This window comes from Capricornis sumatraensis, chromosome 9, assembly GCF_032405125.1.
Source record: "Capricornis sumatraensis isolate serow.1 chromosome 9, serow.2, whole genome shotgun sequence".
In the NCBI taxonomy this organism is placed as follows: Eukaryota; Metazoa; Chordata; class Mammalia; order Artiodactyla; family Bovidae; genus Capricornis; species Capricornis sumatraensis.
The window spans coordinates 39,553,297-39,580,107 of record NC_091077.1 but is presented as its reverse complement, the minus strand read 5'-3'; the positions used below and the strand labels follow the sequence as shown (position 1 = coordinate 39,580,107).

At 41.6% G+C, this 26,811-nt stretch overlaps 1 protein-coding gene across 2 annotated transcripts; it reads left to right on the top strand.

The window, feature by feature from the left end:
- The first annotated feature begins 1,667 nt into the window (after positions 1-1,667).
- Positions 1,668-26,811, top strand: LOC138085716 (zinc finger protein 354A). 2 transcript variants are annotated; one of them, XM_068980222.1, is made up of 4 exons: positions 1,668-1,826; positions 6,846-6,972; positions 7,915-8,010; positions 24,876-26,811. In XM_068980222.1, exons 1-4 carry the CDS (start codon positions 1,794-1,796, stop codon positions 26,438-26,440), a joined length of 1,821 nt encoding a protein of 606 aa, XP_068836323.1. In that variant the 5' UTR covers positions 1,668-1,793; the 3' UTR covers positions 26,441-26,811. The 2 variants fall into 2 exon arrangements, with proteins under 2 accessions (XP_068836323.1, XP_068836322.1); XM_068980221.1 differs by lacking the exons at positions 1,668-1,826; positions 7,915-8,010 and having other exon boundaries at positions 6,873-6,972.

Here is a 26,811-nt window from a genome sequence, read left to right as displayed (position 1 = left end):
GCCTCATATGTAGGGTCTTTCAGTAATCAGGGAACAAGTCTTCCTAGAAAAGATTCATTTCGGCATTCCTAGATTGTGGTACTCCAGAGTTTAACACTACTGGGCACTGCATAATTTTAAGAGTCCTCTGGTGACTGGGAAGAGGGCTATTTGAAGAGAAGTAAAAGAGAAGAAGACCTTCCTTGCTCAGGAAAACAATGGAAAGTGTAGCCTAGACATTAATTCCCTTACAGCTAATTTTGTTGAAAGACCTTAGGGGAAATAGGTTTGTTCTTGACGGTGATCTACTTGACCTATCATTTACACAGTTGCAGGGCTACAAGATACTGTCCTCGATGAACGTCCGTTTCCTCCCGGAAGAACTGGGAACCCAGGAGTCAGCAGCCCACAACAAACAAGTCAGCGACGACAAACAAGGGTCTGGGTTTGGGCGAGTGAGGAGCTCAAGGAGCTCTCTCCTCGCAGACAAGCGCAGCGAACTACACGTCCCAGAATCCTTGGGTTCTCGCATGAACTACATTTCCCAGAGGGGTATAGCGACAGTCCCTGCCCCGCCCCTCCTGTACCTACTTGGGGTGCCTGGCTTTTGCAGCTGGCGTGAGCAGCCACCCGGCCTGAGGTTGGCCCAGGCAGCACCTCGGGCGAGTCCAACCCCAAGCTGCTGTCAGGCTGTGGCAGTTTCGGAGCCTCCCGCCTGCAGCCCACGGAACCCCAGAGGCCTAGGCGAGGTGAGCGGCGGAGGGTCGGCGGGATGCGGGAGGGAAGACCCGGCCTCGGGAGGATGCGGCGTCGGGGCGCGGGACACAGGCCCAGGAGGAGCGGGCTGGGCCTTTGTGGGCGCCAGCAGGCTGTGGGCCGGGTGTGCGGGCTCTGTCCGCCTGACGCCACCGCCTCCCACAGGCGTGCCCTGAACGCCACAAGTCGGACACTTCCTCCCTTTTGGCCGGACTCAGCCATCCTCCTGCTTCCTCCAGATAGGTTCCCAGCGCGCTACCTGCCCGGCTCCTTCCGGGCATTTGAATTGCTCTGGGGCGGCAGTAAACGTGAGAAAATAATTTCCTTCCCCTACCATCGCCGCTGCTCTTCCTAGTGACAGGCTTGTTTTGCCTGAGAAGTGAATCGCCGGCTTCCCCCAGTGGCAGAATCAGGACTGGAATCCAAGTCTCTGGTTGTCTGTACCTCGTTTCTCAAGACAGCAGCCTCCTCCGCCATAGGAGAACTGATCCTTTCCCTTTCCAAAGCAGTTTTCTCTAAAAATCTGGAAATTGTTTCCTTACATGGAGGACGACGAGTTGGGTGGGAAGACTAAAAGTGCAGAAAAGTTGTCACATATGCATGCAGGGAGTTTAGAGCAGATGCCACCCTCCCTGGCTGTGTGGACTAGGGCAAGTTGCTCCCACTCTGCCCTCAGTTTCCTGATCTGTAAAATGGGGGCTGACAATGTCAACCGTGCTCAGTAATGCAGGTAGTGCCTGGCAGTTCATGAGGCTCAAGGAGTTGCTGCCGCTGCTGCTGATTGAGTCCTAGGACGTTTTTCACTGAGCCAGGGAAAGAGCTGGGCCTGGAACAGGATGACCCAGCCCTTCTGTCTGGTCCTGTCTATCCCTGGCTGCTTCTGACTTCCTTCTCTGAGGGCACTTGCCATCATTTTCAGGGAGTGTAAATGATTCAGAGCTGCTGATTCAGAGGGGTGGAAAAGAGAAGGGGCTTCCTCCTGGCTCGCTTTGTCTTCCCTCAGATCTGGCTTCTGGAGACTTCACCCATCCTCAGGAGACACTGGCCAGAAAGAAGACATGGCTACTGAACAGAGGGAAGCAAGGTCTCAGGTGAGTTCATTGTCATCTCTAGTCTTAGGGACAGGTGGAGTTTTTTACCCTCAAAGTAAAATTCTCTATCCAATACAGTTTTCACCAGGATTTGGCGAAAGAACTCTTACAACTGGTCCACCGTGGTGGATGATGGGTTCAGTAGAGAATATTTGCCTTCCCCCTCCCCACCCCACCCTCCCCATCCATGTCTAGTGTTTCTCTTTTTTTTCCCTAATAGATGCTCTTTTAGTCATTAACCTCAATTTACTATATGATTACTGGTTTGAGAAGTAAGATACCATATGTCTTATACCACTTGGGGTCAGAACAAACAAACATACACCTTTGGCAGAGTTCCTTTCTGACATACTCCCTTTGCTCACTCATGTCCCCTCCCTACCCTTGGCCAGAATGCTTTTCTTTTTCTTTCCACCCCTGAGAATCCTCATACTTTCCAAGGCTTTGCCCAGTCCATAGTTCTTAGTTTTTTCTCCTTCTTAACTTTCTGGATCATGCAGCTTGTTTCCATCACTGTCTTGAAAACTGATCTTGACCTGCCATTTTCATCTTTATGCTGTGAAAATAAGAGTGGGACTCCATCCAGGTGAGCCAATGTGCAAATAAAGGATAACCATGTTGGAGAGGACATAGATGGAGTAGTCTCTTGACTCCAAGAGTAGAGAGAAGACTCCTCAGGAAGCAGCAGTGAGAGTTCCATAGGATATTGGTAGTGGAGGGCAGGGTAGACAGTGATTACTGAGTGATTCTTTTGAGCTGTAGGCCAGGTTTGTGCCTGTCTTCTCTGTTGCTGTTAACGTGCCTCAGTTTCTTCACCTATGAAAAGAAAACAACAACCATCCTACCTCCTAGCATAGATGAGAGGATCCTGGGAGTTAGTGCATGGAAAAAGTTTTGATCAGGGCCAGGCACATAATAGATGTTCAGTATGTGATGGTTTGGAGAAGGCAATGGCAACCCACTCCAGTACTCTTGCCTAGAAAATCCCATGGATGAAAGAGCCTGATAGGCTGCAGTCCATGGGGTCGCAAAGAGTCAGACACGACTGAGCGACTTCACTTTCACTTTTCACTTTCATGCATTGGAGAAGAAAATGGCAACCCACTCCAGTGTTCTTACCTGGAGAATCCCAGGGACGGCGGAGCCTGGTGGGCTGCCGTCTATGGGGTTGCACAGAGTCGGACACGACTGAAATGATTTAGCAGCAGCTGCAGCATGTGATGGTTGTGGTGGCTGAATGATATTAATATAATATATGATACTGTTATTGTTGGTAGATAGAAATGACTGTACAATGTCCTTCCTTTACTCATCCTCATCTAACCATAATAGGTAATGTTGCTAGGGAATATCCCAAGGGCTTTAGCTTATTCTCACTGTTTTAGCAAAGTAGAAGTTATTACCCCCATTTTACACTTGCCACTGAGGCTCAACAAAGTCAGGTAATCTGAAATCAAACCCAGGTTCTAAGTTCATGTTGATTTTCGTCCAGTCATTCCTCTTGTACCTCTTTTCAGAACACAGGGCAAACCTAACCCCCAAGTTACCAGATCTGTCTGCAATGGGATATTGTATATTTTCTGGACCCATGAAATGTGGTGGTTGATATTCTGCAGCTATGGCTAGGACCTGCCTTTGCACATTTGGCTTGCTTTCTCATAAGGCTTTCACATTCCATTTCAACAGAGCCAAGCAGCTCTCTTGCCCCAAATCTTCCCTGTCCCTGTGTATGAGTCCTATATGACATTTCTCCCTAACCTCACCTGCTGCCTGTACATGAATACTGCATGGCTGCTGCTGCTAAGTTGCTTCAGTAGTGTCAGATTCTGTGCGACCCCATAGCCGGCAGCCCACCAGTATCTGCAGTCCCTGGGATTCTCCAGGTAAGGACACTGGAGTGGGTTGCCATTTCCTTCTCCAACGCATGAAAGTGAAAAGTGAAAGTGAATTCGCTCAGTCATGTCCGACCCTTCAGGACTCAGTGGACTGCAGCCTACCAGGCTCCTCTGTCCATAGGATTCTCCAGGCAGGAGTACTGGAGTGGATTGCCATTGCCTTCTCTGTATTGCATGGACTTGTGTATAAAACGCAGTGACAGGATGTTTAAGACTAGAGAGAGAATATACCCACCAAGTGCTGGGTTAAAAGAAAATTTCGGTTACTGTCTTGTCTCTACCATGGATAAAGTATATGCCCTGGATCTTATGTTCCTCATCTCTAAAACGAGGATTAAACTAGGAAATGGTATATAGTCTTGTCCAGCAACACTTTTTTCTTTCATTGCTCAAATTATTCATGCATTTTTCCTGTCTGCCAATTGGATTGTTATTTCTTTTGAGCGCAAAGATCATTTCTTGTATCCCTCCCCTGTGCCAATAAATAATCTTATTATATGGCACTTCATGTTAATGTTAAAAAAATTCAGAAAATAAAAAATACATATATAAAAAAGAAAGTAAAATCACTCTTACCGCAACATCCCCTGGGCAAAATAATGGCCATTCCTTCAATTTTCTATGCACCTTTATTATTTTTTATGTATTTATGTACGTATGTATGTGTGTATTTTTCTTTTCTTTGCGTTGTTCACTTAAGACTTTCTTTTCTCTCCTTGCTGTTCTCTGGACTTCTGTATTCAGTTGGGTATATTTTTCCCTTTCTCCTTTGCCTTTCACTTCTCTTCTTTTCTCAGATTTGTAAGGCCTCCTCAGACAACCACTTTGCCTTCTTGCATTTCTTTTTCTTGGGGATGGTTTTGGTCACCACCTCCTGTACAGTGTTATGAACCTCCGTCCATTGGCACTTCAGGCACTGTCTACCGGATCTAATCTCTTTTAATTTTTTTTTAATTAAATTTTTATTTTTACTTTATTTTACTTTACAATACTGTATTGGTTTTGCCATACATTGACATGATAATATATACATAAGATTAAATTTACCACTTGAACCATTTTTGAGCATATAATTCATTGGTATTAAATGCATTCACATTGTTGTATTACATCATTACTGTTTATCTTCACTGTATGAATTATCTCATTTCTTTCTTAACCCTGTGAGATAGGCATTAAGAGGAAGTTTTGCAGAGCGGTTAAGTATGAAGCCTTGGATGTTCCCTGGATTGAAATTCTATCTCTACCACTGACCAGCTGTGATATTGTGACTTATAATATGAAGTATATATTTGGTCTTTGTCCTTGTTTCTGGTACATAATTTCCAAAACCCTTGTGATTTCCTAAGTGATTAGTAATAAATGATTTTTATCCCTGAAATTACTTCAGAGCAATGAAGGCAAAATGGATGTGCTTTGTTATTCATAACAAGCCCTTTCATTCACACCAGGGTTAATGAGGTGACTTTTGGACCCCACCTAAAGATGGGGACTAATTGCCAGGGAACCTTGATTAAAGGGTTGGAACTTTTAGTCCTGCCCCTCTATGCCCCTGTTACCCACCCACCACCACCCTAGGAGATGAAAGTTGAATCAGTTGCTAATGGTCAGTTATTTAATCAATCATGCCTATGTAATGAACCTTCATGAAAATCCAAAAGGGTTCAGAGTTCTTCCAGGTTGGTGAACATTTAAAGAGTCAGAGAGAATGGCAAATCCATAGTGCACCCCTTCCCTGTTCATCTCTTTCATCTGCCAGTTCCTGAGTTACATTCTTTTTATCATAAACCAGTAATCTAGTAAGTAAATGTTTTCCTGAGTTCTGTGAGCCACTCTGGCAAATTAATCAAACCTTAGGAGAGGGTTGTGGAAACCTCCAATTTATAGCCAGTCAGTGAGAAACACAGGTAACAACTTGGACTTGTGATTGACACTGAAGGGGGCCAGTGTTGTGGTACTGATCCTTTAACCTGTGGATCTGACACTATCCTCAGTGTCAGAATTGAGTATCATTGTAAGACACCCAGCTGGTGTTGCACAATTGCTTGGTGTATGGAAAACCCCCCACATCTAGTGTCAAAAGTGAAATAGTACTGTATTAAGAGTCAAAGAGACTTACAAGAGGAGTGATTTTTTTCCTTCATACCAGCTTGTGACTTGGATAAATTTCTCCTTTGCTTTCTCATGTGTAAAATGGAGACAATTTCATAGGGTTGTTGTGAAGACAAAATAAAGATTTATACTAAAGATTAATATAAAGCTCTAAGAATAGTACTTGGCCTGAAAAAAGCTTTCAATAAATGATAGGTGTTTTACTTTCCATTGTTACTGTCTTCAAGTTTCAGGGAGCACAAAGATAGTGCCTTAAGTTATGTAAACTAATCCCTATCAGTGATTATTTCTGTTTCCATTTCTTTGCTGTTACTAGGACGATGATAAACATCCTTTTATGTACATTTTTGATCACTGTTCATTATCAAACAAATACAGTAATTGGAGCATTAAAAAATATGCACATTTTAAAGCTTGTAATGTGTGTTATCAAATCGCCATCAGAAAGATTATTCTAATTAACACCCCCACTAATGGCATTAATACCACCACACATCTTTTGTAGTGGTTAACAGGGCCTGGTTCATACTTCACAATGCTGCTGCTAAGTCGCTTCAGTCGTGTCCGACTCTGTGCGACCCCATGGTCGCAGCTCCCCATGGGTGAAGGCAGCCCACCAAACTTCCCCACCCCTGGGATTCTCCACGCAAGAACACTGGAGCGGGTTGCCATTTCCTTCTCCAATGCATGAAAGGGAAAAGTGAAAGTGAAGTCACTCAGTCATACCCGACTCAGTGACCCCATGGACTGCAGCTTACCAGGCTCCTCTGTCCATGGATTTTCCAGGCAAGAGTACTGGAGTGGGGTGCCATTGCCTTCTCTGTACTTCATGCTACTCATAGGTCATGCTATTTGTCATAGGTCAGTTGTTCATTAAACAAATGATCTGGAAGTTTCACAACCCAAAATAGTATAGAAGCATTTCATGGTAGCCCGTCTACTACCCACTGCCACCTTTTTCACCCTGTGTGATGGGTGGTCCTGGCTGAGCTGGGATGGCTTGTCTCTGCAGGTGTCAGTGACGTTCGAAGATGTGGCTGTGCTCTTTACACGGGATGAGTGGAGAAAGCTGGCTCCTCCTCAGAGAAACTTGTACCAAGATGTGATGCTGGAGAACTATAGTAATCTTGTCTCCTTGGGTAAGGAAATTTCCCCTGTAGATACAGAATTCAAAAATCTGGATACCTCAGTACCTGATTCCCTGGATAATTGCCCTGGGTCATTTAAAAACTTTATCTGAGGTGGGTTTTTTTTTTTTTTTCTGCCTTAGCACTGTACAAACTGGATCTCCATAAATAAATCCAAAAAACTTTTTCCCCCTCATAGGCATGGAATTGCCCCATGGATGGGACAGTCTACAGAGCTGCACATTAGAAATTCCCTCATTGTAGGCACTTCCCTTGTTTTCCCTCTAAGACTGAGCTATGATGTGTTCGTTCATCTCTTAACAGAGCATCCCTCATCCCTCTTCTTTGACCCAACACTTGCTTTTCTCAATTCTCTTTTACAGAGGTGAGCAAACTTATTATTTAAAGGGCCAGGGAGTAAGTATTTTAGGTTTTGTGGGCCATATATGGTCTCTGTAACATATTCTTTCTTTTTTTTCCAACCATTCTTTGCTCAAGAGCCATACATAAACAGATGGTAGTCTAGATTTGGCATATGAGACCCATAGTTTACTGACCGCTGCCATCTTTCAAAGGGGTCAGATAGTGTTTTCTTATTTTAAACAAGCTTCTTGATATATAATCCTTTCCATAGATACCTGTTACAAATGTTAATTTAGTCTGTATATGTAACAATGCATTTAACAGTGTATGCATATTCCCTCTTGTATAGAAAACTGTTTTCCCCTATTAATCAAGGCTGCATATTTATCATGCCTCACTGACATACAACTAAATGTTGTGTTGTCCCTTGCCTTTACCGTAACATACCCCCTGCCATGATGGGGTCACAACTTAAGCACCCCACAGAAGTTCTTTGTATCATCCTTTGAGTTTTCTACTCAGATTTCAGATTCTTCTTTGCATCAAAGCAAAATCAAGTCTTTTTATTTTCTTTTTTTGCTCTATGAGCAGGACTCCTATTTCCCAAACCCAAAGTGATCTCCCTGTTGCAGCAAGGAGAAGATCCCTGGAAGGTAGAGAAAGAAAACCTTGGAGGCTCCTCTCTAGGTGAGTGGGTGGGGATTCTCTGCAGGCAGCAGTCTGCTAAATGAGTGGGTGTGTGACTTGAAGAAGATGGTTAGGGAAGTTTTTCTGGCTTCTCAGTGCCCAAGAAGTGGTAGAGAAGGGATGCTAAGGCCCCCATTTGCAAGCTTCCTCTTTTTCTCTGATACTTCACAGGTGAATCTCTCAGGATCTTTTTTCTTATTCTTTCCTAGTGTTTCAAAGGAGAGCTGCATTTTCAAGTATTCATTCAGCAAGCTTTAGAGTATTGAAGGAACTGCAGCAGAATCATTCTGACTGAAACCCAGGGTCATGGGAAAAGAAAGATATGAGGAAGGAAATAGATTAGAAAGCCAGGTGGAGGCCACACTATGAAGCGCTTTGGTTCAGTTCTTAGGGATGGGAGCTGTCCATGGTTGACTGGAAAAAATTCAAGGATTTTAAACCAAAAAATTATGTGGTCCTTGATATTCTAGAAAAAATGGCCTCAGTCTGAGACACTATAGATAACCTTTGGTAAAATCATACCTAAAGATGCTGAGCGCACCTACACTGAGATAACACCACAGTCATAAAGAAAGAGCTCTGGTGGAGGCAGAGCTCCAAGGCATGTAAGGGACTAAAAAGCAAATTATGGAGCATGATTATGACATGTCACCATTTATGTCTAGAGAAACTTACATGTATGTTTGTCTGTATGCGTACTAAGTGTCTAAGTCCTGAGAGGAAAGTCAGGAAACACCTAACCTGGTAACTAGTTCCATTTGGATTAGGATTGAGAATGGACATGATGAAAAGTGACTTTATTTACATGTAATATAATTAAAATTTTCACAGAGAATATATTAAGTCCTTATTTGGTAATTTGAATTTAATAAGAATGGTCATTTCAGAAACATTGTTCGGCTTAGATTTGAAGTGAGGAAAAACTAGAGGTGGGAACCTTCTGGAGATTATTGCATAATGTAGGCAAGACATTACCTAGAAGGCACATGCAGTGGGTTCAGAAGGAAAAAATAGGGGCCCCTTTTTAATGGTATAGGACAAGTTTGGTGTGGGATGGGTTTCATTTGAGATGTGAGCAAAATACAGGTGCAGGTTACTGGTAAACAGCTGTAGAAGAATTTACGAGTTGGAACTGAACAGGGAGGTCAGGGAGGCGTCAGTGCGAAAGTGGCATTTGCAGCCTTGAACTGAGCAGGTAAAGGAATAAAGGAGCAGACAAGAGTCCCGGGAAACCTCAGTGTTTCTGAGATGGGTTAAGAGGGAAGAATCTGTGATTGAGCCTGAGAAGAAGTCACCAGCAGATGGACTGCAGGACAGGCTATATCCATCCCTAAAGCCCACACACCTTTAGAACACTTTCTTCCTAAGGTGAGATCGTACAAGGTGAGATCTTCTGAGGTGGAAACCACACTTGTCTTTGTTTAAATCTTTTAAACAAATCTTCTGGGAGAAATACACTAATTTTGTGGGAATTTCTGGAGACCACCACAGAGTAAACAGAGAATTCAGGCAGCAAGGAACCAGTGGAGAGTTAGGAAGGATATCGGTCCCACTGTCAGGCGTGAGCTGAGTCTGGCATGAAAGATCAGAGGAAGAAAAGGAAGAATTGTTCCCTTTCCCTTCACCTGAGGAGACTCTGATCCATGAGGAGTTCCCCTTCCTGAGTGAAGTATTAGTTGGATTAAACTTAATAGAGAGTATGACCAGAGTCCAAAGCTGTCCACAGAGACCCCAAGGCCACATAGCAGAGATCTGGAGTCCTTCTCAGGTTTGGGAAGTTGAAGGAAAACTCTGAGTGGGTGTCTGGAGGGAGTAAAGACGTCAGGGCCAACCAGTGTGTGCGTTTCTCTTGATGCAATGAACTTCCTGTCTTTGGTCAAAGGTGGCAGTCAGATGGGGTGTCCTGGGAGTGCTGGCATGTATTGTGTCCCTCCTGCACCCCTGGTGAATCCCCCACCTTCCTGGGCAAAAGTACCCTCGGAACAGTTTCCTTCCAAGAGGAACTCACTTCCTTGTGAGCTCAGGTTAAGGACCTGGATGTTTTTGGAAGCACTTCGATTATTAACTAGACCAGAGCCAAAAACCAACCCTGTGACAGAAAACAACCAGTGACAGAAAAGCTTATGCTTCCAAGGTAGGACTCCTAGGATCTCTTCTTCTTCTGCTGCTGCTGCTGCTGCTGCTGCTGCTGCTGCTGCTGCTGCTTAGTCGCTTCAGTCATGTCTGACTGTGCGACCCCACAGACAGCAGCCCACCAGGCTCCCCCGCCCCTGGGATTCTCCAGGCAAGAACACTGGAATGGGTTGCTATTTCCTTCTCCAATGCATGAAAGTGAAAAGTGAACGTGAAGTCGCCCAGTCGTGTCCGACTCTTCATGATCCCATGAACTGCAGCCTACCAGGCTCCTCTGCCCATGGGATTTTCCAGGCAAGAGTACTGGAGTGCTTCTCCACCTAGGATCTCTAGTTGCCTCCAAATATGTTTTTTAAAATATTATTTTCACTTCAAAACTACTCACAAATAGGAAAAACAAACAAAAAGGGAAAACAAACTGTCATCCCTGGATCCATATGTTTTATATTGAGAGATAGGAGGGAATGGCTCAAAAGATACACATCTCATCTGAGTCTCTTACTTAAGAAGTGAGTCCAAAGTCTATAATCAGTTTTCTGAAATATTATGTATATTATATGTGTGTATATGTGTATAATAGTGGTTCAGCCACTCAGTCGTGTCTGACTCTTTGATTTCATGGTCTGCAGCATGCCAGGCTCCTCTGTCCTCCACTGTCTCTTAGAGTTTGTTTAAACTCATGTCCATTGAGTCAGTGATGCCATCCAGCCATCTCATCCTCTACCATCGCCTTTTCCTATGCCTGCAATCTTTCCCAGCATCAGGGTCTTTTCCATTAAGTCGGCTCTTTGCATCAGGTGGCCAAAGTATTGGAGCTTCAGTTTCAGTATCGGTCCTTCCAGTGAATATTCAGGGTTGATCTCCTTGCAGTCCAAGGGACTCTCAAGAGTTTTCTCCAACACCACAGTTCAAAAGCATCAATTCTTTGGCACTCAGCCTTCTTTATGGTCCAACTCACATCCATACATGACTACTGGAAAAACTGTAGCTTTGACTATATGGGCTCTTTTGGAGAAAGATATCTCTTTTTTAATACACTGTCTAGATTTGTCATAGCTTTCCTTTCAGGGAGCAATCTCATTAGATTGTTGCTATAGCATGCAGTGGTGTGTGTGTGTGTATGTATACACACACACAGGAATAATGTGATTAAATCAACTTGAACATCTCATGAGTTTGGTTTACACCCAATGTAAAAATACTCTTTAATTCAAAAATTTAAAAACCCAATGATGATCTGGGTAAACAATTCCCTCCAATGAGAAAGTGCTTTTCTTTGTCTTTTTCTCTTCCTCTGTGTATTTATGCAAGAATTCAGGGCAGATTGAACCTGGCCAGGTGGTCAGCTGAGCAATCATTTGTGGGCTGCCTTCAACTTGCTGAGATCTGTTGGGGCTGCATCTGCACAGAGAGTAGGGGTCTTTTTCTAATTTGCAGAGAAGCGCTGTAGAGGATATAGCAGCAATCTAATGAAAGAGCATGCAGTGGTTTTAAACAGTGGATTCCTTACAAGGTGAAAGTGTGTTTAATATGTTTAAGTTAGTCTTGTTCTTGTCCCCTGCCCTCCCCTCCTGCCACCAACATCTTTTTTTCTTTGTAGCTGCTAGAATGGTCTATTTAAAATGTAGATCAGGTTATCTGACTCTTATGCCCAAAGCCTCCTGTGGCTTCTGGCACATAGACCACACTATAAAGCCCCCAGCATGGCCCTCAGAGGCCTTTGTGGTCTGGTTCTGGCTACCTTTTCACCTTCATCTCTTTCCTCTCTGCCCTTTGCTGGAGAACTCTCATCACCCTGGTCTCTTTGTAGTTTGTCAGGCAGGCCAAACAGGCTCGCACCTCAGGGCCTCTGCACTTGCTTTTTCCTCTCCTGGGCCATTTTTCTTCCTGGCAGAGAGGAGTCCATATGACTCACTTCCTTGTACTATATAGGTTTCTGCTCAGTGGGCACTTGATCAATTAGTCACAGCTCATCTGAACATGGTCTTTTACCTCCACATTCTTCTTTCCTTCACCGTACCTTATTTTCTCTGAGTACTCCTCACTGTAAAATAGTGCGTATTTATTTATTATCTGCTCTTACTCTGGATCGTAAGTCCCCTTATGCTGGATTGTCTGTTTATTTCTTTCCCATCTCCTCAGTACCTAAAGTAGTGCTTGGTTAAAGTCAGCTTCCAGTTAGTGAATGCATGAATGACTTGGTTAGGTAGTGGTGACAGAGCTAGAAAAAAGGGAACCAATTTCAGAGGTATTTGGCAGATAAAGGCAGCAGGACTTAGAGATGGATCAGATATGGAAAATAGAAGAGATGGAGTTGTCAAGGATGCTTTGCTTGGTTTGTGGCTTATTCTGGGATGGACAGTGATATCATTCACTGAGATAGTGGTGCTAGGAGATCAGATTTGGGAGTTAGTATAAATATGGTTTTAGATGAATTAAATTGAATCATCTTTTGGTTGATCCAGTTATTCAAGTGAAGATGTCAAATAGTCTAGTAGCTTTAGAGTTCCATCCCTCATAATATACACTGAGCATTAAATGTGAAGACTCTGTCACTAAAAGCTTGAGTTTAAGTTAACCTGTAGAGTGGATTCAGGGTACAGTGAGAGCAAGAAAGAGGATAGGACTCAATCTAGAGGAAACTGGCATTTCATGGCTAGTTAGAGAGAAATGAACCTGTAGGGATGATAAAGATAAGGTGTGCTATAGAAGGAAACTCAGGAGTCTAGTGTCATTGAAGTCAAGACTCATAAAGGATGGTATCAGTAAAGGTGGGGAAAATTAAATGAATTTGAGACTTATTTAGATGTTAGAAGAAACAAGTCTTGGTAATCGATTAACTGAGGGAGAAGTATGAAGGATGCCTTTTAAAGTTTTTGATTCAGAACTGGTGCCATTTATAGAAACAACAGGTGCCATTTATAGGTTATACAGGTTGGAGGGAGGGAATAGTCATAAATTCAGTTTTAGGCATGTTGAATTTGAGCTGTCTTTGAGACATCTAATTGCTGTTCTGAGTAGGATGTTGTATAATCAGGTATGGAGAGTAGAGAAGTCTTGCCTGGAATATGTCTGTAGATGAGCCTGGCCTGTGGAAAGGGTACAGGGTGAAAAGAATTGGGGGCCTAGGACTCAGCCCTGTGGAACTCCAAGGATTAGAGATCAGGTAGAGGAAAAGGAGTGCACAAAGGAGACTGAAAAGCTGCAAAGGAAACTGAGGCTGCTGGACCATGAGGAGAATGTGGAGGCGAGCTCAGGCCGAGAACTCCGGCAGCTGCCTACTGTAGCTTAGGCAAAGAACTTCTCAGTGAAAAGGAGGAGTCACTATCGGCTGCTGCTGAAACGTGAGTTAGGTGAGGACTGAAGAGCACATCTTGCTTCTTTCACATGGAGGTCATCGTTGCCTTAAAGAGAGTGGTGGTGAGAACAGAAGCCGAAAATGAGCCCGTGAGAGGTGCATGAGGAAATGAACACATGTAGGACACTATAGAAGGTGAGGTGTGATGAGGAGGCAGCAGCAGCAGCTGGCAGAGCTGTTATATGGAAATGTAAATACTTATTTCTTCTTTTCCTTTGTCCACTCCAATTATATTATACAACATACATTATTCTACCCCTTTCACTTGGTATATATTGAAGCTCTTTGCATGTCAGTTCATAGAGAGCTTTCTCACTCTAAGGAGTAGTCCTGTGGTCTTCGGCTGGCTCTCTTCTAGGCAGAAGAGGTGATCTTGATTGTATGTGGCTTTGGGTAATGTTAACCCAGTTAATCCAACTATCCATCAGAGAAATCTGGTTGAGGAAACTGGGTACATTCTCACCAAGAACTTCTTTGCAACTGTGAAAAGGAATGAAGGGAGAGCTCTATAAATTCCATTGTGGGATGATAATATTAATAAGTGAGGAAAAGTGCAGATAGCAAAGAAAAGAGGAGATGCCAAAAAAGAAAAAGTGTGTATTTGCTTGTATTAAAATAAAAGAAAAACAAACAAGGATAAAAGCAGATCAGTAAAGAACCCAGCTGCCAGTGTAGGAGACACAAATTCCATCCCTGGGTTGGGAAGATCCCCTGGAGGAAGGCATGGCAGCCCATTCCAGTATTCTTGGCTGGAGAATCCTATGGACAGAGGAGTCTGGTGAGCTACAGTTCATAGGGTTGCAAAGAGTCAGACATGACTGAAGTTACTTAGCACGCACACATGTATCAATAAAAAAGGTTATCTGTAAGGTGAAAGAAGGAAAACAAAAAAGATGAAGAGAATAAGGATAGAATTAAATAAAACTGGAAAAAGTGTTCCATAAATATTAAAAGCAAAATGAAACAAATGACCCTAATAGTATATCATGTTGTTGGTTTAGTCACATAGAGAATTATCTCAATTGCCTTTAAATCACAGCAGTTTAAATAAAGATCCTTAGTGGTTTATATCAATGTTATGATTTATAATAAAAAATATATATTTGGTGCATGAGTGCTCAGTGTATCCGAAACCTCATGGACTGCAGCCCACAATACTCCGCTGTCCATGGAATTTTCCAGGCAAGAATACTAGAGTGGGTTACTTTTTCCTGCTCCAGGGGATCTCGCTGACCCAGGGATCAAGCCTGCGTCTTCTGCATTGGCAGGAGGATTCTTTACCCCTGAGCCGCCTGGGTGCAGTTCTTAAAACTGGGCAATCCTAGGTGATGAGAGTCCCAAAGGTGTCTTTGTTATGTTAATAATGTTTCTCTTGGACCCTACCTTAGAATGGGATTTGGTTTCCAGGACCAATCATGTGATGAAAGGGTTGAAACTTCTGTACCACACCATGGAGGGGAGGGGGCCTGGAGGTTGAACTAGTTGCCAGTGGCCAGTGATTTAATTAATCATGCCCATGTAATGAAGCCTCCATAAAACCCCAAAAGGACAGATTCAGAAAGCTCCTGAGTTGCTGAACATGTGGAGATTTGGGGAGAGTGATTCACTTGGGGAGGGCATAGAAATTCCATGCCCTTTCCCCATACATTGCCCTGTACATCTGTTCCATCTGGTTTTTCTCAAGGTGTATCCTCTTATAATTAACTAATGATCTAGTAAGCAAAAGTGAGTTGTGAGCCACTATAGCAAATTAATCAAACCTAAGAAGGGGGTCATGGGAACCTTTGATTTATAGCCAATTGGTCAGAAGTACAGATGAGTGAAGAGGAACTAAAAAGCCTTTTGATGGAAGTGAAAGAGAAGAGTGAAAAAGTTGGCTTAAAGCTCAACATTCAGAAAACAAAGATCATGGCATCCGGTCCCATCACTTCATGGGAAATAGATGGGGAAACAGTGGAAACAGTGTCAGACTTTTTTTGGGGGGGCTCCAAAATCACTGCAGATGGTGACTGCAGCCATGAAATTAAAAGACGCTTACTCCTTGGAAGAAAAGTTATGACCAACCTAGATAGCATATTCAAAAGCAGAGACATTACTTTGCCAACTAAGGTCCGTCCAGTCAAGGCTATGGTTTTTCCTGTGGTCATGTATGGATGTGAGAGTTGGACTGTGAAGAAGGCTGAGTGCTGAAGAATTGATGCTTTTGAACTGTGGTGTTGGAGAAGACTCTTGAGAGTCCCTTGGACTGCAAGGAGATCCAACCAGTCCATTCTGAAGGAGATCAACCCTGGGATTTCTTTGGAAGGAATGATGCTAAAGCTGAAACTCCAGTACTTTGGCCACCTCATGTGAAGAGCTGACTCATTGGAAAAGACTCTGATGCTGGGAGGGATTGGGGGCAAGAGGAGAAGGGCGCAACAGAGGATGAGATGGCTGGATGGCATCACTGACTCGATGAACGTGAATCTGAGTGAACTCTGGGAGTTGGTGATGGACAGGGAGGCCTGGCATGCTGCAATTCATGGGGCCGCAAAGATTCGGACACAACTGAGCGACTGAACTGAACTGACAGATGATAACCTGGCTTGTGACAGATGTCTGAGGAGGCAGGGGGAAGTCTTATAGAACTGAGCCCATAACCTGTGGGATATGATACTATCTCCAGGTTTTAGTAGGAGATGGCAACTCCAGTATTCCTGCCTGGGAAATTCCATGGACAGAGGAGCCTGCTGGGCTACAGCCCATGGGGTCACAAAGAGTTGGCTATGACTGAGCATGCATACTAGATATTATAGATAATGTTACAGTTGAATTGTAGGATACCCAGTTGGTATCCAAGAATTGTTTATTGATGTTTTAACCACCCCTGAGAAGCACATTGGAATTTGAGCAAAGAACATTTATCTTACAGGCAAAAATAACTTCAAACAATTATGTTGATTTTGGTGGATATAGTAAAAGTATATGGTTGGGTTTATAAGTGGAATTCTTATCTTTAAGAAATGTGTTCTGAAATAGTGATGAAATTATATAATAGGAATAATAATGGAAGAGATGTAAGGCAGTTGTATTGGGTTGGCCGAAAGGTTCATTTGAGCTTTTCCATAACATCTTACAGAAAAACCTGAGTGAACTTTTTGGTTTTCTCAGCCTGTTCCAACAAAGTACCATGATTGTAAGGCTTTAAGCAACAGAAATTTATTGTCTCACAGTTTTGTGGGACCATGCTTTCTCTGAAACTCCAGATAGGGTCCTTCCTTGCCTCTCCCTACCTTCTCATGGTGACCAGCAGTCCTTGTTCCTTGGGTTGCAGCTGCGTCACTCCAGTCATGCTTCTGTTGTTATTTGGTGTATCCAGGGGTATCTTGACATGATCTTTCTGTGCTTCCCTGTGTCCAAATTTCCCAATAATAAAGACACCAGTCATATTAGATCCCACCCTAATCACCTCATCTTAACTTGATTGAATCTGTGAAGTTACTATTACCGAATAAGGTCATATTCTGAGTTATTGGAAGTTAAGACTTCAACACATCTTTTTGGTGATACAGTTCTACCCATAACAAGGTAATAAATGTAACAGCATTAGTAATTGTCGATGCTGGCTTGGCCAGTCATTGTACAATTCACTCTACTTTTGTACGTGTTGAACATTTTCTGTAATACAAAGCTTTAAAAATTAGAATTATAAACAACAAAATTTTTAAAACAGCATTTCTCTTTTTCATCAACATATAAGCATTATGGAATACATTTTCAGATGTGTAGTCCTATCCCCATTGTGGTATTATGTATAATTCTCAGCAAATAGCTCCCTCAGTTCTCTGACTGTGGAAAGTCTTGAGACTTCAAATGCATGTAACATTTTTATAGGAATAATTTTGAATCTGACCACCTGTAGAATAAGGTAGGGAAGGATATAGGTCTGGAAGGTTGACTTGGGTTCAAAGATTTTAATGCTGCCTTTAGCCTTCACACTACCCACATCCATCTAACCTATGGCTAAGCCTTTAAAATCCCATTTTAGACATTTCTTCCCCAAACTTTTGACCACACCTGTATACCTTCCCTGCTTGCACTCACTACTATCTGAGGGTAGTTTGGATGCTGTTCTAAGCTCACATTTGTATCCATTTCTGTCTTGTGTTTTTGTTGTATAAATTATCACATTGTCATGTGATTGCCTACTCCTTTTATGTCTCTGATGCAAAACAGTGAACTCCTTCAAGAAGTTAACTGTTTCTTTTCATTACCAGATCTGGAATGCTTTGTGGATCATGTACCTAGGATAGAGCCTAACATATTGTAGGTGCTTTTTAAATATTTGAAGAATGAGTTAAAGTACAATCAATGCTTTTTGAAATAAGAGTTCTATATAGTAAGAAGGTTAAATTTGGTAGGAAGTAATATTGGAAAGGTGAGAAACAAATCAGAGGATTAAATTGAAGGTCAGTAGCAATAGTCACTTGGAGAAGGAAATGGCAACTCACTCCAGTATTCTTGCCTGGAGAATCCCAGGGACGGGGGAGCCTGGTGGGCTGCCGTCTGTGGGGTTGCACAGAGTCAGACACGACTGAAGCAACTTAGCAGCAGCAGCAATAGTCCCTGTAGAGTAAGAAGTTCCCAAACTTGGATGTATTAATGATGGTTGTTAGAAACATCTTAGTGATACAATTTAAGGAGATTTGATGACTGACTAAGCATGGAATGCAGGAGAGAGAAGGTTCTGAGATGAAACTAAGAATTTATGGCAAAGGAGCTGAGGAGGTTATGATATAATTCAGACCTAGGAAGCACAGAAAGAAAAGTTTTAAAGGAATACACTGGTTTCAGATTTGGACAAACTGAATTTGAAAAAAAATACACAAATGGAAAATCTAGCAGGCAACTGGTAATAACTCTCTAAAGTGTTTTGAGAGTCAGTATAATCATTGACATTGGAGGTATGGGAGTAGATGAAATCATGTGGGAAGAGAAGATTGAAGAGAGATGCACAGAGATTCATAAGCACCAAGGGAAGAGAATCTAGACCTAATGCCAGGTTTTAGTTGGGGTGGTAGTCATTGGCAAAATCACCTGGTCTCTAAACTTCTGACCTAAGTTATAGCCTTGTTTATGACATAGCTCAGGCCCAGGCTTGACTCTTGAGAAGAACAGAAGTTGAACTGCGCTTAAGGAGACACATGTGTAGACTTTTCAGAAACTTTAAACAGATCGTAAAGAACAGTTGGGATGTCCACAATCCAGGACTCATGTCCCCTCCAGCAGGAAACATGAATTTTGGACTAAGGTATTGCCACTTGAAGTAGAGTGAAATGAGTTTCCCATTATTGGTATGGAACCTTGTAGCTGTAATTACTTCCATTAAAAAGTTAACACTGCCCAAATCTGTTTTTCTATTTTCCTTTAAACAAAACTTTTCAAAAGCGTTTCTATACTTGATGTTTCTCCCAGTGTTTCTTCTATGCACTCCAGTGGGGCTCTATTCCTGTTCCATGAAAAGTAGTTATTAAATCCCAGATAGTCTCCATCTTGGCACAATCGGGGTTAAGTTTTTAGTTCTTAACACATACAGTCAACTAGCAATTCCAGTTCTGTTAGTAGGTGGTAAAAATGCAGTCACCATATACCTTTAACTATTGCTTCACTATTATTTACCATTTTCTCTCTTGCTCAATGCACTCTAGTAGCCACACAGCCTCTTTGCTGTGTCTCAGAAGTCACCACACTTTGATATTTGCTGTTTCCTTCTCCTAGAAGCTCTTGCTTCACACATCCATATGGTTGTCATTTATTTACTTATTATTTGTCACACCTTCACACACATACACACAAACAAAAAACCAAGGTATAAGCTCCTTAAAGACTGAAATTCTTAGTCATCACATTCTCTACATTCCCTAGAACTTTACCTGGCCCATAGTAGGCACTTAATAAGTATTTGGGAATGGAAAGGATGTCTCCAGCATATGCAAAGATAACACACACACAAAAAAACAAAAATGTAGGGCTCCAGAAATTGCATGTAGTTCAGCATACCTGGCAAGAAGCCAGGGGAAGGAGATGAGTTCCAGGCTGAACAAAGGTTAGATCATGACAAATTTTGTTCACCATGTTAAGTAGTCTGTATCTTATAAGTTGAAGATAAGTTGGAGGATCTTAAGGAAATTTGCAGCATGGTAAAATGTGAATTTTAGAAAGACTACTCTGTTACAATGTGGAGACTGAATTGGCAGAGAGCAAGACTATACAAAAAAATCTTCATGACCCAGATAACCATGATGCTATAATCACTCACCTAGAGCCAGACATCCTGGAATGAGTTCTCAAGTGGGCCACAAACAAAGCTAGTGGATGTGATGGAATCCTAGTTGAGCTATTTCAAATCCTAAAAGATGATGTTGTGAAAGTGCTACACTCAATATGCCAGCAAATGCATAAAACTCAGCAGTGGCCAACAAATGTGGAAAACTCAACAGTGGCCAGAGGACTGGAAAAGGGCAGTTTTCATTCCAATCCCTAAGAACGGCAGTGCCAAAGAATGTTCACACTACCACACAATTACACTCATCTCACACACCAGCAAAATAATGCTCAAAATTCTCCAAGCCAGGCTTCAACAGTATGTAAACCGTGAACTTCCAGATGTTCAAGCTGGATTTTAGAAAAGGCAGAGAAACGAGATCAAATTGTCAGCATCCACTGGATCATCGAAAAAGCAAGAGAGTTCCAGGAAAAGCATCTACTTCTTTATTTACTACATCAGAGCCTTTGTGTAGATCACAACAAACTGTGGAAAATTCTCCAAGAGATGGAAATACCAGACCATCTTATCTACCTCCTGAGAAATCTGTATGCAGGTCAAGAAGCAACAGTTAGAACCGGACATGAAACAATGGACTGGTTCCAAATTGGGAAAGGAGTATGTAAAGGCTGTATATTGTCACCCTGCTTATTTAACTTACACACAGAGTACATCATGCAAAATGCTGGGCTGGATGAAGCACAATCTGAAGTCAAGATTGCCAGGAGAAATATCAATAACCTCAAATAGATGACACCACCCTTATGGCAGAGAGTGAAGAAGAATGAAAGTGAAAGGAGAATGAAAAAGTTGGCTTAAAACTCAGCATTCTAAAAACCAAGGTCATGGCATCCAGTCCCATCACTTCATGGCAAATAGATGGGGAAATAATCGAAACAGTGAGAGACTTCATTTTGGGGGGCTCCAAAATCACTGTAGATGGTGCCTGCAGCCATGAAATTAAAAGATGCTTGCTTCTTCGAGAAAAAGCTGTTACCAACCTAGACAGCATGTTAAAAAGCAGAGACTTTTGCTGACAAAGGTCTGTGTAGTCAAAGCTGTGGTTTTTCCAGTAGTCATGTATGGATGTGAGAGTTGGACTATAAAGAAAGCTGAGTGCCAAAGAATTGATGCTTTTGAACTGTGGTGTTGGAGAAGACTCTTGAGAATCCCTTGGACTGCAAGGAGATCCAACCAATCTATCCTAAAGAAAATCAACCTTGAATATTCATCGGAAGGACTGATGCGGAAGCTGAAACTCCGATACTTTGGCCACCTGATGTGAAGAACTGACTCATTAGAAAAGACCCTAATGCTGGGAAAGATTGAAGGCAGAAGGAGAAGGGGATGACAGAGGATGAGACAGGTGGATGGCATCACCAACTCGATGGACATGAGTTTGAGTGAGTTCCAGGAGTTGGTGATGGACAGGGTAGCCTGGTATGCTGCAGTCCACAGAGTCGCAAAGAGTTGGACACGACTGAGCAACTGAACTGACTGAAGTCTAGAAGTGGTGTTGGTTGTTGTTAAGTTGACCAATCATGTCCAACTGTTTTGCAACCCCCATGGACTGTAGCCTGCCAAGATCCTCTGTCCAAGGGATTTTCCAGGCAAGAATACTGAAGTGGGTTGCCATTTCCTTCTCCAGAGGATCTTCCCAACCCAGGGATTGAACCTGTATCTCCTGTATTGGCAGGTGGACTCTTTACCACTGAGCCACCAGAATTAGGATACTATGGTAGAAACATTAAAGCATGAGAAGCAGGGTACCATTTAGGTACCCGACTCCAGTGCTCAAGAGCTCTAGTAAACTTGTTGGTCATAAAACAGCAGTCTTTACATACAGACCTATATAAAGGTATAGGTCTCTAACTAAGGCAGGGTCTCTAACTTTACATTATAAATGACAATCCACAATTTTGGAATCTTTCTGTCTTTTTCCCAGCACATATAGCCTGCAACCAACAGGGAAAGTACTGCAGTTTTATGACTGCCTCCCACTCTTCTACCCAAATAGTGTTATTGAAAGTTGATATTTAGCAAGATTTAGATGGATAAGGAACTTGGACGGTATGAACAGAAAATTTAAAAAAAAAACAACAAAAAAAAAACCTCTTCTTTCCATAACAGTAAATAGGAAAGATGAGAGAGATTTTGAAAGAGCAGAAAGATTTTGTGATTGGCCAAGTGAAAAGAAGCTATTATTACACTAAATACACACTGTGGGCTTTTCCAGAAGATGTGATCCCTAATTGAATGAATGATTTATTGATACTTAGTTGTCGTTGTTTTTTAATGAGTGTTATTCTCACTTGCCCTGCATGGCAAATACCAGTGCCTTGGAAAAGAGGAAAAGAAATAGTAAAGATGGGTGCATATAAAATTAGTCAAAGATAATGTGTAGAGTGAAGGGAAGAAATCCCAAACTCTAGAGAAAGCAATTTTTAAAGGGGGAATAGAAGAAGTTACCCATGAAGGAAACTGAGAAGTTGACTCTAGTAGAAGAAAAGAGAAAAGTAGAATATATTATGTTCACCAAGCAGAGACAATCTGTACACAGATTGTGAATGTCAAGTAGAAATGTCAAAATACAGTAAGATGCAGAGGAACCCTTGAAATGGTTACTCTAACCCAGGAGAAAATAAATAACTATATGTATACCTGTTCCCCTGGCAAAATTTAATATTCAGTTAATTGCATCCTTACCCAATTAAAATTTATTTAACTTAATTCTGTTCTTTACCATGTTATCATGTTAGCCCTTTTTACCTTTTTTATATTTGATCTTTGACTCTTTTGTATGTTGCTTGCATAACCTCTCTTGCTTGATTCATTAGCAAGGTTACTTTTCTATCTTGCAACCTTTAGTTTCATGCCTACCTGTTGTTACCTCAGTTCAGTTCAGTTCAGTCACTCAGTCGTGTCTGACTTTTTGCAACCTCATGAATCGCAGTACACCAGGCCTCCCTGTCCATCACCAACTCCTGGAGATCACTCAGACTCAATGTCCATCGAGTCAGTGATGCCATCCAGCCATCTCATCCTCTGTCGTCCCCTTCTTCTGCCCCCAATCCCTCCCAGCATCAGAGTCTTTTCCAATGAGTCAACTCTTCGCATGAGGTGGCCAAAGTACTGGAGTTTCAGCTTCAGCATCATTCCCTCCAAAGAAATCCCAGGGCCGATCTCCTTCAGTTCAGTTCAGTCGCTCAGTCGTGTCTGACTCTTTGCGACCCCATGAATTGCAGCACGCCAGACCTCGCTGTCCATCACCAACTCCCGGAGTTCACTCAGACTCACGTCCATTGAGTCAGTGAGGCCATCCAGCCATCTTATCCTCTGTCGTCCCCTTCTCCTGCCCTCAATCCCTCCCAGCATCAGTCTTTTCCAATGAGTCAACTCTTCGCATGAGGTGGCCAAAGTACTGGAGTTTCAGCTTTAGCATCATTCCTTCCAAAGAAATCCCAGGGTTGATCTCCTTCAGAATGGACTGGTTGGATCTCCTTGCAGTCCAAGGGACTCTCAAGAGTCTTCTCCAACACCACAGTTCAAAAGCATCAATTCTTAGATTGATCTAATTCCTTCCTGTTTGAAGTGCCTCTGAAACCCTCTCATTGCTTCTGTAATGTACTGTCCTGGAGGCAACTGCTACAAGTGTTTGAATCGTGTGTATGTGTGTGAAATTAATATATAAGTTATTGAAAGTATTTGACATTGTTCAAAAATTTATATATAAATTATTGAGGAAGATTAATAGAACATTTTGTATATAATTCAGATGCCATTAGGAGGATCTGTAGGTTAAAAGGGCATGCTAATCTGCTTGCAAAGAATACTTAGGATAGAAAAGGAAAGTGAAATATATTTAGATATAGGTAGATAAATAGGTATAATTACATGTATAGAATATATATATATATATATATATATATATATATATATATATATAAGTACTGTGGTGAGTGCCTATAATAAGAGGAATGGAATGTGTAAACTCACAGTACCCCTGTGTTTACTATTTACAATAGTTCGGACATGGAAGCAACCTAGATGTCCATCGACAGATGAATGGATAAAGAAGTTGTGGTACATATACATAATGAAATACTGCTCAGCCATAAAAGGAATGCATTTGAGTCTGTTCTTATGAGGTGGATGAACCTAGAGCCTATAATACAGAATGAAGTAAATCTGAAAGGAAGAACAAATTTCATATATTAATGCATATATATGGAATCTAGAAAAATGGTACTAATGAACCCATTTTCAAGGCAAGAAGAGAGATGCAGACATAGAGAACAGACTTTGGACACAGCAGGGGAAGGAGAAGGTGGGACAAATTGAGAGAGTAGCATTAATGTATGTAGATTACCATGTGTAAAATAGCCAGTGGGAAGTTGCTATAGGCACAGGGAGCTCAACCTCGTGCTCTGACAACCTAGAGGAGTGGGATGTGGTGGGGGTTGGGGAGGGGGTTCAAGAGGGAGGGGACATGTGGATACTTATGGCTGATTCATGTTGTTGTATGGCAGAAGCCAACACTATTGTAAAGCAGTTATCCTCCAATTAAAAATAATACTATTATTTTCTACAAAACAATTAAAAACACTCAGTTAACTTTTGAATGGATTCTGACTGATACAAAGGAATTTGGCATGAGGGAAAAGGGATGAAGACTTTCCAGATTATAAATGATTGTACAAATAAGAAAAATCTCATGAAGATAATTTAAAATTCTTTCATGGGCTTTGGACTCTGATCCCAGACTGCATTTTCCAATTTATGGCTCCCCTTTTAATCCTTCTTCTCCATTTTTCCATTAACTGATTCTCCTGGTCACTCTTACACTCACCCTCTTTAAATGGGTTTGTTTAGCATTTTCTCCACCCTCTTGTTTTCAGCTTCTATTGGCTTATTTCTCTGTACTGCTTAATTAAATCTCCTAAGTTTTTCTTATTATCTTTTGGCCAGATATTGAGACCTTATTTGAATACCATCAATATTCAGTCTATACATTTAGTAGCCAAATGATGTATCACATGAAACATTTTCAGTTTTTTCTCTCCTCTCCAGGATGGAAGAACAGTTATAAAACCACAAAGTCAACTCAAACACAAGGTCATTCATTTCAGGAACTGATAATGAAAAGATCCAAAAGGAGTGGACCCTGGGACTTCAAATCAGAAAAACCCTGCAGATATGAAGGCAGATTAGAGAAAAAGCAGGAGAAAAAAGAAAGTGTACAGATAGTTTCAGTCACTCACAAGAAAATCCTCACTATAGAGAGAAAACATAAAAATACTCAATTTGGGCAAAACTTGAGCCCAAAGTCAGTCTTTTTTAGGACACAGGTGATCCCAAGAGAAAAAGCCCCACCAAAATGTGAAATACAAGGAAACAGCTTCAAACAAAATTTCAGTTTATTTAATCAACAAAAAACCAACACAGCTGGGAAACGTTATAAATGTAGTATGTGTGAGAAAACTTTCATAAATACTTCATCCCTTCGTAAACATGAGAAAAACCACAGTGGAGAGAAATTATTTAAATGTAAAGACTGTTCAAAAGCCTTTAATCAAAGTTCAGCACTTATTCAACATCAAATAACTCATACTGGAGAGAAACCCTATATATGTAAAGAATGTGGGAAAGCCTTCACTCTCAGTACATCCCTTTATAAACACTTAAGAACACATACTGTGGAGAAATCCTATAGGTGTAAAGAATGTGGTAAATCCTTCAGCAGAAGGTCAGGCCTTTTTATACATCAAAAAATCCATGCTGGAGAAAACCCCTATAAATATAATCCAGGTAGGAAAGCATCTAGTTGCAGTACATCCCTTCCTGGATGTCAGAGAATTCATTCCAGAAAAAAGTCCTACTTATGTAATGAATGTGGTAATACCTTTAAGTCTAGTTCATCCCTTCGTTATCATCAGAGAATTCACACAGGAGAGAAACCTTTTAAATGTAGTGAGTGTGGGAGAGCCTTCAGTCAGAGCGCATCTCTTATTCAACATGAAAGAATTCACACTGGAGAAAAGCCTTACAGATGTAATGAATGTGGAAAAGGCTTCACTTCTATTTCACGACTTAATAGACACCGAATAATTCATACTGGTGAGAAGTTTTATAATTGTAATGAATGTGGTAAAGCCTTAAGTTCCCACTCAACACTTATTATTCATGAAAGAATTCATACTGGAGAGAAACCATGTAAATGTAAAGTGTGTGGGAAAGCCTTCAGACAAAGTTCAGCTCTCATTCAACATCAGAGAATGCACACTGGAGAAAGACCCTATAAATGCAACGAGTGTGGAAAAACATTCAGATGTAACTCATCCCTTAGTAATCATCAGAGAATTCACACTGGAGAGAAACCATATCGATGTGAAGAATGTGGGATATCTTTTGGCCAAAGTTCAGCTCTTATTCAGCATCGGCGGATTCATACAGGAGAGAAACCCTTCAAATGTAATACATGTGGGAAAACTTTTAGACAAAGCTCATCACGTATTGCCCATCAGAGAATTCATACTGGAGAGAAACCCTATGAATGTAATACATGCGGGAAACTTTTCAATCACAGGTCATCTCTTACTAATCATTATAAAATTCATATTGAAGAGAACCCCTAGGAAGTAGATTTGCATGTTTCTGAAACCAAAGCTCACCAGAATACATGAGAGTGATATAATAAATGTAATGGATATGAAAAACCTTTCTATAGTTTAGTCCTCATCAGATAATAAGTCCTAAGGACAAACCTATGAAATGCATAATGAGGAAGCCTGTCAGACAGTTTGTAATAACCTAAAATGAAGAATCCCTGACTGGAGACATTGACTTTGGGCATTTGTAAAATAATTGTTTTCTTTCTAGAGCAGTGTAGTCTATCTGTCATATGTAATTGTTATAAGCATCTAGGTGATGAGGGGAGGTGTGCACTCGATTTCCCATGGAAATAAATAAAATGTTAATGCTTTTTTAAATAACTGACATTGTAATA